Consider the following 12862-nt stretch of genomic DNA (forward strand, 5'->3'; position numbering starts at 1 on the left):
TCTTGCCATTTCTCTGGTAGTCAGACGACGTCCCGGATCAACACAGCCTTCACTTTGGAAATGATCTGGTCATTTCAGCCTGTCGATGGCCGCTCGAAGCGCGGCGCGCCCGCAGCTGCTGTGGACCGTCTTTAATCCGGTTGTAATGCTCCTTAATCTGTGTGATGCCCATAAGATCTTCACAGAGAGCCATCTGAATTTTCGGAATGGTTTCCACCTGGCTGTCTCTCACAGTTTCTGAAAAAATTTTGATGCAGCAAAGCGGCAGTCGCTCAGCCATTTTCCTGACAATGAAAATCCGCCAAGGGGGCTGGACCACTCCTCCCACAAAGCATGCTCACAGGCGAATGATGCAACCGACAGGTGTGAAAAAACTCACGCATGCGCACGAAGGTTCAAGCTTGGCTGATGCAATCACACGTGATTCAAATCCATATGGTTTTTGCAAAAAATAAAAAGGTCGGATACTTTTCTAACAGACCTCGTAGACGTCTTGTTTGTTTTGGCCCCGTCTAGCTGCGGGCATAGCAACCATTTATCTCTTGTTGCTGTAAAATGCATGCTATGATTGAAAATTAATGACAGCTGGTTGCTTTGCCTCTGTCTCTTGTAGCTAATTTGACCAAGGAGTGATGGAGGTCTCAGCCATGCTTGACAGCATTGTAATCAACACCACTGGAGTAGACAGGCTACATATCAGACAGTGCTTTTCTTCATTGTTTATTTGGTATAGGGCTTCAGCTATGGAATATTTTGGAAAGCGAGTATTCTAGCAAATTTTTAATCTATTAATTGAGTAATCAGATAAAAAGTAATTCTGCATTTTTAAACAACATCAATAGTCCAGGGCTCTCCCTAAGCAGTGGCACACTGTCACTGCACCATCATGCAGATTGTCAGATTTAGTGTATCCCTTTCTGTTTTCCTGGATAATTATTTATTTTTTCACGTCTTTACAAGTTTTGGATCTTTCCCGGACCATAAGCGCAGGCGGTTGGTGTAATCCTCAGTCACTTAGGCTGCACGTGAACGTGAGCACAGCCTGTGAAAAACAGGGCTCTGGAGCTGAGCTTTTCTGTAAAAGCCACATTGATAAATCCGCTCTGCAGCCTGTCGATGAAAAACTTGATTGACTTAAAGTGCACGTAGAGCAGAGAACAGCCAGCAGACCAAACCGTTTGTTTTTAAGAATGGACAAACACATTGATTCATTTTGAATGCGCAGTAAATCTGTTTCAGATGATCAGCGTGGACCCTCTTTCTCTTAAAAAAGTTTATTTTACTCTGTGTGTCACGTTGGAAATCTGCAGCTTTTGGTGCTACATTGATTAGCTCTTACACGGCTTATGCGCACGCTCTAGTCTTCTCTAGTTTTTTATGGTCAAAATGGTCACTATAGCATGCGTATTCTAGCTTGCTGAGAAGCACAGCATCACTAAAGTAATAATTTTCTTTCAAAATAATCATTATACTCTTCAGACCTCTCAGTCATTGCGAGTAAGAATTGCTGAACAGGAATCAAATTGGCAGAGTGTTTCTGGTTTAATTTTAGAAGGCGGCACTGGATACATCCTGTCCTGCATTGTTTGCTAGCTCGACATGGATATACTGCTGCTCTGAGACTGCATTAGTTATGCAGACGTGGATATAGGATTTCATTTGTTCCATTTATCAAATCTCGGGGTCACTTTGCTTGCATAAATACACACCCATCTACAACCTAGTTCTCCTGAATCCAAAGCACACAGTCCTCATCTCCCAAGGCCTCACCTGTTTCCCATAAAATACCTGTTATGTTTCACCCCAACTCTTCCTTCCTTCCTTCCTTCCTTCCTTCCTTCCTTCCTTCCTTCCTTCCTTCCTTCCTTCCTTCCTTCCTTCCTTCCTTCCTTCCTTCCTTCCTTCCTTCCTTCCTTCCTTCCTTCGTTATTCAGATATCCCGGCCTACCTTCCTACACTTCTTCCTTCCATCAGTCTTTTGTTTCTCTGTATAACCATTTGATTCTCTCACTCTAGCTGTTTTTTTTTTTTTTTTTTTTGTGGGGTCTCCCCTATCCTCTGGCAGTTCAAGCTTCAGATTCCACAGTCATGGCTGCAACACAAGCTATTAATACAGTTTGTTTAGTCAGTTTCCTAGCAGGCTGCATCAAACACTGGATGGCTGTGGCTGATTATAGCCAGGACTCGTTCCCTTACACCTGCTGAGTTGGAGAAATCCAAGTTAATAGTGGGACTTTGGTGACATCTCATTGAAAGAAAGAGGAATTAGGGTGCTTTGAGTGCTTCTGTGTCACAGTGGAAAGCAGCAAAAAGTGGGATTTTATATCTGTTTGCAGTGTTTCCCATACAGTATTATATTTCTGGTGAGACAAGAGTCCTCACTAGGCCAGAAATGTTTTGTTATTAACACCAGCAAAACCCCCCAAAATAGCCTTTTATTTGGATGTTACCACATCCACAGTACTTTGATTTTGGTAGTTTGTCACACAAACAATCTTGTATGAAGTAACTGTTTTTTTTACAGTGATTTGACAGTGTGCCAGTCATCATCATCATCATCGTCATCTTCTAATTCGTCGTCTTCTTTAATTTTACTTGTGGTCAACAGACAACCGAGGCAGCATTAACCCTCTGGGGCTGACGCCATCGTATACGACGGCTAAGACCAAGCTTTACTAAATTATAAATAACTTTTGAATGATATAAGATAGAAACTTACTTTTTTTTTTTTTTTTTGCTGAAAAGTTAACTCCGCGGACTTTCGAGCCAGCCATCGGCCATCTTTGTACTCCTCATAGAAGCTGTGTGATGATGTGCGCAATGTGAGTGTCCAATCGGAATTGGTTCACCATCACCTGGTTTTCCAAAATCCAATCGTAGGGCAGATTTACCTCACGTGAAAAGCCAAAGATCGTTTTCAGGAGTGATATGTTACTAGTTGGCCCATTTGAATAGCCCCCTGGGTGCTCCAATGAGTACATATTATTAGTACATACTCAGTGCGCCCTGCGCCATTACACACAGCGATCAGTGAAAGCAGGAGCAGACGGAGAGCCTCTGATGACAATCTCACATGCTCAAACAAAGAGTGTGTAACTATCAGGAATGCTCCACTAGTTTGCATGTGAATGTTACTGGATAACTCTGTTGCTTTCTCTGCGTAAAGCACTGTTTACCATATCAATGGACAACAAAACACAGACCATTTTGTATATATTGTTCAAAATGTGCATTTGTGTTTATTGTTTGAACCTTTTTGTTGTACAGACTTTCACACAAGACCTCAAATTACCTTTATAAAGTGTCAAAACAGTTGTTTATTATAGTTTGCTGTGTGTTTTGAATAAATGTGTGTGGAAAATTATTTTTCGCTTTATTTTTCCCTTGCCTAGGAGGTGATGGTCTAGTGGTTAAGGTGTTGGGCTTGAGTCCAGAAGATCATGAGTTCAAATTCCTGCCTGACTGGAAAATCACTAAGGGCCCTTGGGCAAGGCCTTTAATCCCCTATTGCTCCCGGTGTGTAGTGAGCGCCGTGTATGGCAGCACCCTGACATCAGGGTGAATGTGAGGCATAATTGTAAAGCGCTTTGAGCGTCTGATGCAGATGGAAAAGCGCTATGTAAATGCAGTCCATTTACCATTTATTACACTTATAAAACACAACAAAAACATATATATTCTGAAAGTACAGGTTGTCCTGAAAAAAAGAGATATAAAACTTGATTGTGGGATGCAGGGAGAGCTGTTAACAGCAATAATAAAACATTTATGTGAGTGAACTGTCCAAAAAATGCCCTCGGACCCCAGAGGGTTAACAACTCCAGCTTACTCCTCCTGTTCACTTCTGTTAAAGTTAGCATCCAGAGGTTTCAGTAGAAGGCATCAGGCATCTGACATTGACTCCGCAGATTTTGTCTCCTGTCAACATAACAAAAGTCGGACATTACCTACCACCTCCAAATATATTTATGCATTACAGCTGTTGTTTTCCCCGTGAAATGCTCTCTCACCATTCGTGCAATTCATTAATACTGTTTAAACTTCTTCTCAATAGGGCAGCACAGTCTCGTTTGGATTTTACCACTTCTGGGGACAGCCTCCTGTTGCACAATACTAAAACAGCATAACTTCACACGGATAAATGGTGTACTGTTTTCTTTTCGGCTGCAATCACCAAAGCAGTCGCGAAAAGTGTAATTTTTTTTCATTTACCAGTGGAGAAGGGAAGACGAGGCAAATGGGAGAGGTCGTGTCGCTAAGTGATAGCCTACACAGTTAGCCAGAGTAGCTGTGTTCTGTCGCCTGTACAACCGCCTCAAAATGTTTGCGCGCCGAGTCATAAACAAACTGCAGCACATATCCAGTTTCCAAAACATCGTCACTTTTTCTTTGCATTTTCACATTGTTTGCCATCTAATTTGCCCAAAACCTCAGAGAGGGCTGTCCCTGGATGTAGGATTATTGCGTCATATTTCAACCCCTTAGCACCCACCCTCAAACGAGACTGTGCTGCCCGATAACTCCAGTTTCACACCAAACATTTGCGCTGCTAAAAGCAAAGTGTCATTAAAAAACATAAAACTTTGAGATTCTTAAAGTGTGGACGGGGGGGGGATTCGGTCGGCGACACCAGTAGAGCTGATTTCACTCTACAGTAGAGTGTTTTTTACTCTATTTAGAATGGAATCATATGTTATCCCAGCAGAGTACATTTTGCTCAGCAAAATTTAGTGTGTATATTGTTGGCACCTGTGCAGTTGGTGGTGTGGAGGTTAGTGATGCTGAAACTGAGTGATCATAGTCTTTCGGTATGATCCCGAGCTCATTTGAAATGGACAGACGCAAAGTGGAAAAGTGTGCTGTGGTCTGATGAGTCCACATTTTAAATTGTTTTTGGAAATCATGGATGTTGTGTCCTCCAGACAAAAGAGGAAAACGACCATCCAGATTGTTACCAGTGCAAAGTTCAAAAGCCAGCATCTGTGATGGTATGGGGGTGTGTTTGTGCCCATGGCATGGGCAGCTTACACATCTGTGATGGCACCATCAATGCTGAAAGGTACATCCAGGTTTTGGAGCAACACATGCTGCCATCCAAGCAACGTCTTTTTCAGGGACGTCCCTGCTTATTTCAGCAAGACAATGCCAAGCCACATTCTCCACGTGTTACAACAGCGTGGCTTCCTAATAAAAGAGTGCAGGTACTAAACTGGCCTGCCTGCAGTCCAGACCTGTCGCCCATTGAAAATGTAGCGCATTATGAAGCGCAAAATACAACAATAGAGAGCCCCGACTATTGAACAACTGAAGTCGTACATCAAGCAAGAATGAGAAAGAATTCCACTTACAAAGCTTCAACAATTAGTTTCCTCAGTTCCCAAACACTTATTGAGTGTTGTTAGAAGGAAAGGTGATGTAACACAGTGGTAAACATAACACTGTCTTAGCTTTTTTGAAATGTGTTGCAGGCATCCATTTCAAAATGAGCAAATATTTGCACAAAAACAATAAAGTTTATCAGTTTGAACATTAAATATCTTGTCTTTTTGGTGTATTCAAATGAATATAGGTTGAAGAAGATTTGCAAATCTTTGTATTCTGTTTTTATTTACATTTTACACAATGTCCCAACTTCATTGGAATTGGGGTTGTATGAAGTATACATGTGTATTTTTTATTTATTTATTTTTAACCACCTATGTTAAAGCTTTGCGGGAGTGTGATAGGATTACATAAATCATAAGCACATCACTTAACTTTAGCCTTTGCATATATCCGGACTGAGGGGGTGGAGTTGCCAGAAGGCAGGATAAGGGAAATACAGGACAGCTACAAGTATAAGTACTTGGGAATCTCATAAGCCAATGGAGATTCCAGAAGATTAACCACAGCCAAATAGCTCCAGAAGGTAAGACAGGTGCTGAGAAGCCAGCTCAATGGTAGGAATAAGATCCGAGCCATCAATACATACACCCTACCAGTCATCAGATACCCAGCTGGGATAATAAGTTGGCCACATGAGGAGATAGATGCCACTGATGTCAAGCCATGAAAACCCCTCACAATGCACACTGGTTTCCACCCAAACTCAAGTATCCTGGGGCTCTATGAACAACACAAGGAGGGAGGGTGAGGATTAGTGAGTGTCAGAGCCACAATCCAGGATGAGACGAGGAGCATCCATGAACACATCAGAAAGCTGGTGCCCCAAGATCAGCTACTACAAGAATACCTCAGGCAGAGGAAGACATACAGTGATAAAGAACAAGAGGAAGAGATACCATGGAAGACCAAACTCCTCCATGGGATGTACCATCGACAGACAGAGGAAGTGGCTGGCATCAAGAAGACCTAATATTGGCTATAAAAGGCCGGCCTAAAGGACATCACAGAGGCTCTGTTCATGGCAGCACAAGAACAAGCACCAGATCCATAGAGGAAGGAGTCTACCACAGCCGACAGGACCCTAGTTGAAGGCTGTGTAAATATGCCCCAGACACAGTACAGCACATAGTAGCAGGATGCAAACTGGCACAGCGTACACTGAGAGGCACAACTAAGTGTCGGAATTGTGTACAGGAAGATCTGTGGATTAGAAGTTCCCAAGTCCCAATGGGAGATGCCACCAAAGGTGGTTGTGTACGACAGGGCTAAGGTCCTGTGGGACTTCGAATTCGAAACAGGCAAGCAGCTCCTGACCAACCAACCAGACATATTGGTGATTGACAAGGAACATAAAACCGCAGTTGTAATTGATGTGGCAATCCCAGCCATTGCCGCCATCTGAAAGAAGGAGCACAAGAGGGAGATTTTTATATAATATAGTCCATAATTTAATAACAGTGAAATATACACTTACTTTTACACACAACACCCAAAAAAACAGGCATTTCCAGCTATAACTTTTTAACAAATCATAGTAGTAGTGCTAAAATTATTTGCATGATTATTCACCATGAAATAAACTAAAGAATCTAGTCATAATTTCACTATTAATACCATTTTCACTGTGTACCCTTTAATGCGAAAGTACCCATATATGTATAACTAGCATGTTGTCCTTGGGGATCCATGGGCTCTAGATTGGGTAGTGTTTATAAAAAAGGTAGCTGACATTTTTTTTAAGGTGGTAAAAATGTATGCAAATTTTCCATAATGATTTGGATTGGTGTGAGTCGAGAATGTAATTATCAACGTCCATTGTTCACTGTTGTTAGCTAATATCCGTAGTTTCTCCAAAAATATTTGTCCTATCAATGTTCTGTTTTGGCGGTGTTCATCCTTGACCCAAAATACATAAACATACCAAACGGCAAATGTCAGCTGTCCTCAGTTTGTCCGTGAACAAAGTTATACACACTCATGCACGCATACACATGCACAGAGGCCACTTGGCTTTTAATATATAGATGATGATTTACTGCCCCCCGCTGGAATGGCGTGAGTCCAAAATTTAATTATCAACATCCATTGTTCACTGTTGTTACCTAATGTCCCGAATTTCTCCAAAAATATTTGTCCTATCAACTTTCCGTTTTCACAGCATTCATCTTTGACTTAAAATAAATAAGTATACAAAACAGCAAATGCCATGTCTCCCTAGTTTCTCCGCGATTGAAGCCATACACATGCACGCATACACCTACACAGAAGCTATTTGGCTTTTAATATATAGATAAAAATTGGTCAGCTTGATAATTAATCAGAGTAGATTGTTTTCTGTGACACCTTTGACAAATTGCACTTAAAGGGATGTGTTTATGTAGATAATTACGTCCAACAGAGGATTGCACATGGTGGTAGAGTTCTTTAAGATGAATTGTTATGCCACACAACCAAGCAGTATGCGGCAAACAAAAGATTTTCACACACACAGTATGTTTCATAAGTCCACGATATTGGCTGGCTGTCATCTGGAATTTATAGTGGACGTCCCACAGAATCAAATCCCACATGCCATGTTGGTGCCAGCCAGTCAACTTAATGTCTAGCAAGTCTTTAGTAAGATGTAAACTCTGAAATGTGTTCCTACTCCTCATGCCAGATGTGTCCATTTCTCCACACAGTCCACACCTTTGGTATAACGAGCTAAATGCATTATCTCGCTTGCAGACACATGGGAGGTCTGCACAAAATCAGGCCGCTCTGCTTCTTCAGCTCTTTGATCTGCACAAAAAAGAACGGGTGCAGGCTCCTTTACTCATAAAAAAGAAACACAATGGTTAGACCCTGTTCAAACTCAGCGTCTCATTGCAGGAAAACGTTTCAGTAATCATCTGTTGGCTCAGGAGCAGCTGTCCTCAACAGGCAGAGGGAGAGATGGAGAGAAGAAGGAGGAAAATCTACTGACTTCAACATTGGGAGAACTTTCAGACATTTATGCCTCGCCAAGATAATGAATAATCTGTCCCACTCAATAATTTTAGACTACATGCTCAGCTCAACTCATGTCATAGGTTCAGTGGCGGTTAATGTGGTTAGTAACTCAGTAATACTATGATAATGACATAGAATTATACTTTGTGGGACATGTGTTTATGTTAAACTGGATTAGCACCTCAGTAGATTGTTTTTAATGAACAAGAGGGCAGAAAGTATTATAAACAAGTCGTGATGATGTGGAAATATTTAGTGTGTTCAACCATAAAAGTGAAGAATGTTGACCATCGCATGAATTTTATAGGGCTGGTTTTGAATCATTCGGTCCTGACGCCATCCCTGTTCGTGCATTTATTGTAGATGGTATGTTATGCTTGTATATTGCATTTTTTTGTGTGTGTGTATATATATATATATATAGAGAGAGAGAGACAGAGACAGATAGATAGATATCAGAATTGATGGTTGTTTCATTGCTGGTGTGTTGCCAATGAAACAGTTGTGTGTAACAGTCAAGTGTCCTTAAATATTAACGTCTCTGTTAGTCCATCATACCTACATGTTATCTTCCCAGATGTCCCAGTATTTTTTAATTTTTTTTGCACAGAAATAACACTTATAATAGCTTTTCACATAATATTTATGTATAAGCAAATCAAACAACTTAAGAAATTGTATCCTTATTGAGATTAAAGAAGCATTTTGTTTCAGGCCTTGTAGAAAATGTCTTCAGCTTTCATATGTCATACGAATGAAGTGTACTAGTCGAGTGACCATAGCAACAAATATGCAATCTATGCTGTGTTACTGTAACCCTGACGCCCCCTTATTGAAAAACAGGTTTATTTTTGTGTGACTTTTTTATGGCAGTGTTAGTATGATGCAGTATTATATTCAGTTCATCTATATTATAATAGCCAAGTGGCTTCTGTGTGCATGTGTGTTTATGGCTTCGATGACACCAAAACCGGCGAGAGCTGACATTTGCCATCTGGTATTAAGTATTTTGGGTCAAGGATAAACACTGCGAAAAATGAAAGTTGATATGACAGATCTTTTTAGAGAACTTAGCAATTTTAGCTAATCAGTAAACAATGGATGTTGTGCTGCAATGCACCGTGGGAGTTCGGTGTTTTGGTGTTTTAAATGTTGTTATTGTGGTTCATGTTGGATTCATAGTGTTGTTAGTGTTATTATGTTTTTGAAGTTCAGTTGGTTTAGTCAGTTTAGTTACATTTGTGCTCAAAAGTTTACATGCCCTGGCAGAAGTTTTGATTTTTTGGCCATTTTTCAGAGAATATGAATGATTTTTCACTCATGGTTTGTGGTTGTGTGAAGCCATTTATTGTCAAATAACTGTGTTTACTCTTTTTAAATCATAATGACAACAGAAACTAACCAAATGACCCTGATCACAAGTTTACATACTCTGGTGATTTTGGCCTGATAACATACACACAGGTTGACACAAATGGCTACGAATGGCTACAAAATGTAACCATTCTCACGTGTGATGTGTTTGCTTGCAATCTGTGTGTGTGTGTGTGTGTAAAAGGTCAGTGAGTATCTGGGCTCCTGACAGACTCTTGCATCTTTCATCCAGTGCTGCACTGACGTTTCTGAGTCATATGGAAAGCAAAAGAATTGTCAAATAAACGGTAATTGAACTGTATAGAACAGGAATGTGATATAAAAAGCTATCCAAGGTACTAAGAATGCCAATCAGCAGTGTTCAAACTGTAATTAGGAATGGCTAAAAAATCCAAAACTCTGCCAAGGGTATGTAAACATTTGAGCACAACTGTAAGTCTCATGTCACCATTACCATGAGCGAGTTAAGTCTCGTGTTGCTGGTACCATGACTGAAAAGTGTAGTGAGTTTGATGTCTTCCGGCACTGTCTCTGTTTGTGCCTAAAATTAGAAGCACCTGCTTGCGGCAGAATGCAGAAAAGACAAAAAGTTCTCAGTGCATGCATTTGTGTGACTTCGATCACAAAGAAACTGGGGAGAGCTGACATTTGCCGTTTGGTATGCTGATGTGTCTTGGGCCAAGGATGAATGCTGCCAAAACGGAACGTTGATAGGACTAATATTTTTGGAGAAGCTACGGTTATTAGCTAACAACACTCAACAATGGACATTGCTAACTACATTCTGGACTCACACTGTTCCAACAGGGGGCGGTAAATCATCTTAATATTAAAAGCGTGAGTGCGTAATTTTATTTAGCAAGTTCAATGTAAGTACAGCATATAATTGTAAATACTTTAAAAATACATGGATGACACAAGAAAGTGAAAACACTTCCTTCCATTGTGGTCCATTTAAAAATCAAATGGCAAAATAGAAATAATAATAATAATGATAATAATAACAATAGTGTGTATATGATAACAACAACCTAACAGATTTATAAATACTTTAAGACAGTAAATTAACATTAAAAATTACATCATTAATAGGAAATAAAAGTTCCTTTTCTAAAAATTGTTGAGGTCTAAGGTTCTAAAAACATTCTGTACTCACCTGCCATTATACCCAACTCATTATAAAAGCTTTGCTTAATTTATTATTGAAAAATGTCAGCTACCTCTTTTATAAACACTACCCAATCTAGAGTCCGTGGATCCCCATGGGCAACATGCTAGTTTTTATTTATCTCAGCTGTCACCTGGCAAATATAGAGATTTTAGCTCAAAGGTCTTAGTTAAAATATTAAAGTGTGTTTGATTTCATTCACTTCATAATAGCTTTCTGAATGCATTGTACTCATCTACCTCAGCAGCATTTTGGCAGTGACATTCATTTGCCTGTCATGTCAGGAGACATCTTTGAAGAGTTTATGGATTTATGAGGTCGCTGGACAGAGAGCTCAGGGAGAGAGATGAATTAAAGCCAGACAGGGACTGAAGGAGGGGCTCTTTAAGGAAAAGGTTAGGAGTTGCTGAAGAGGTGAAGAAGGGGAGTGGTAACAAGAGAAGGAGGGATTAGAAGTGAAGGAGAAGGAGCTAGTGGGAGATGTCTTTGTGTGCATGGTAGCAGTCATTGAAGGTGCACGTCTCCTCATTGGCCAACCAGAAGCCCCCCGTGTGAAGGAAGTATCACCAGGGAAACTTGGTTGTTCTGCCTCTGTGCGTGTTTTCCTCCTTGCCAGGGTTATTTTTAAATAGCATTCAGCTTCCTGCTTGGACTGAAGACTACAAGCCGCAGCATCCCAGATTTATTGTTTTCAGGCTTTTTTATACTTCCCAAATCAGAAAAACCACAGCGATGTTCTCTTCTTCTCCTCTCCCACAGTTACATTGCAAGCTCTTTGCAAGAATGGGGGACGACCGACCTTTTGTGTGCAGTGCTCCTGGCTGTGGACAGGTAAATGTATTTATTGAATTTATTTATTTGATTTTTAAAATCACTCCTGGCTATCGTCTGTGTGTATGTGTGTGTGTGTGTGCTTGTGCGTGTGTGTTTGTGAGAGTATTTTTCTTTTTTATGAAAGTAGTCTACAGGACATGACTGGAATAGATTTAGTATTTTCTTCCCAAATGATATTAAATAAAATAAACAATACAAAAACTGCTGCAGACATGCTTGTCATCGCTGGCATGTGCTCAGTGGCTGTGATTTATCCAAAGCAATTAATGATCATTGCACTGCTAACATTCCAGCTAACACGCTGCCTTCTGAGACTTTGCTGTCTTTAGCTGTGACTCACTGGAAGCTCCAGTGAGTAATCAGAGCAGAAGTATTGTTTCAACCTGTCACTGCTGACTTCTACCACTTGCAGACATAGCTGTGAGCAACAGGAGTGACTCAGCTTAGTGCCCGTCGTGCACTTGCATGCCACTAAGGTGGTGCTTTATTGATGAGGCCTGGACTGAGGGTAAATTTAAATAAATGTGTCCAAGGATTATTCAGCACAACAAATGTAATGTCTGATTTAGTGCTCAGTTACAATGCCTGTCTGTCTCTGTCTTCAGTCAGGTTTGATATCCTGAATGAGAGAATCTCCCGGTTTTCAGAGGAACAAAGTGATTATGTGGTTTGAAAACATTTATGATTCATGAATCCACTTCCATCCTCTGGTCAGAAGTGATCTGCTGTACACAGGTTTGCTGTTTTAGCAGCATCCATATGAAGTGCTTAAACCTGCATGAAGAAATGAGCATTTCTTTGCTTTATTCCTCAGAAAATTGGAGTATAGATGCTAAAGGATATTTTCTTTTACCCAAAAAAAAAAACAACCCAAAAACATTATGAACTCACATGTGAGTTACAACTATTTTCTCTGTAAAGATTCAGTTGCTTCATGGCATTCTACACTGAAAAAAGAGAATGTTTGAACCAACTTAAGTTTGTAAGTTGATTTAAGTTCAGACAACTTAATTCATTCAGGTTTTTACACATTGTAACACTTTTTTAAGTTGGTTCAAACATTCTCTTTTTTTCAGTGTATGCTAAGGATGAAGTAACACTCCCTTACAT

General features: G+C 40.3%; 1 protein-coding gene across 3 annotated transcripts in view; it reads left to right on the plus strand.

Annotated features, from left to right (window-relative positions):
- The window catches only part of atf7a (activating transcription factor 7a), a 71559-nt gene that overhangs the window by 2865 nt on the left and 55832 nt on the right, over positions 1 to 12862 (plus strand). For all 3 annotated transcript variants that reach the window (XM_034172317.1, XM_034172319.1, XM_034172318.1), the window contains exon 2: positions 11678 to 11749. In XM_034172317.1, the coding sequence (XP_034028208.1) occupies positions 11702 to 11749 (48 nt within the window). In that variant the 5' untranslated portion in view covers positions 11678 to 11701. The remainder of the gene's footprint in view (positions 1 to 11677; positions 11750 to 12862) is intronic.

This window comes from Thalassophryne amazonica, chromosome 6 (assembly GCF_902500255.1).
Source record: "Thalassophryne amazonica chromosome 6, fThaAma1.1, whole genome shotgun sequence".
Taxonomy (NCBI): domain Eukaryota; kingdom Metazoa; phylum Chordata; class Actinopteri; order Batrachoidiformes; family Batrachoididae; genus Thalassophryne; species Thalassophryne amazonica.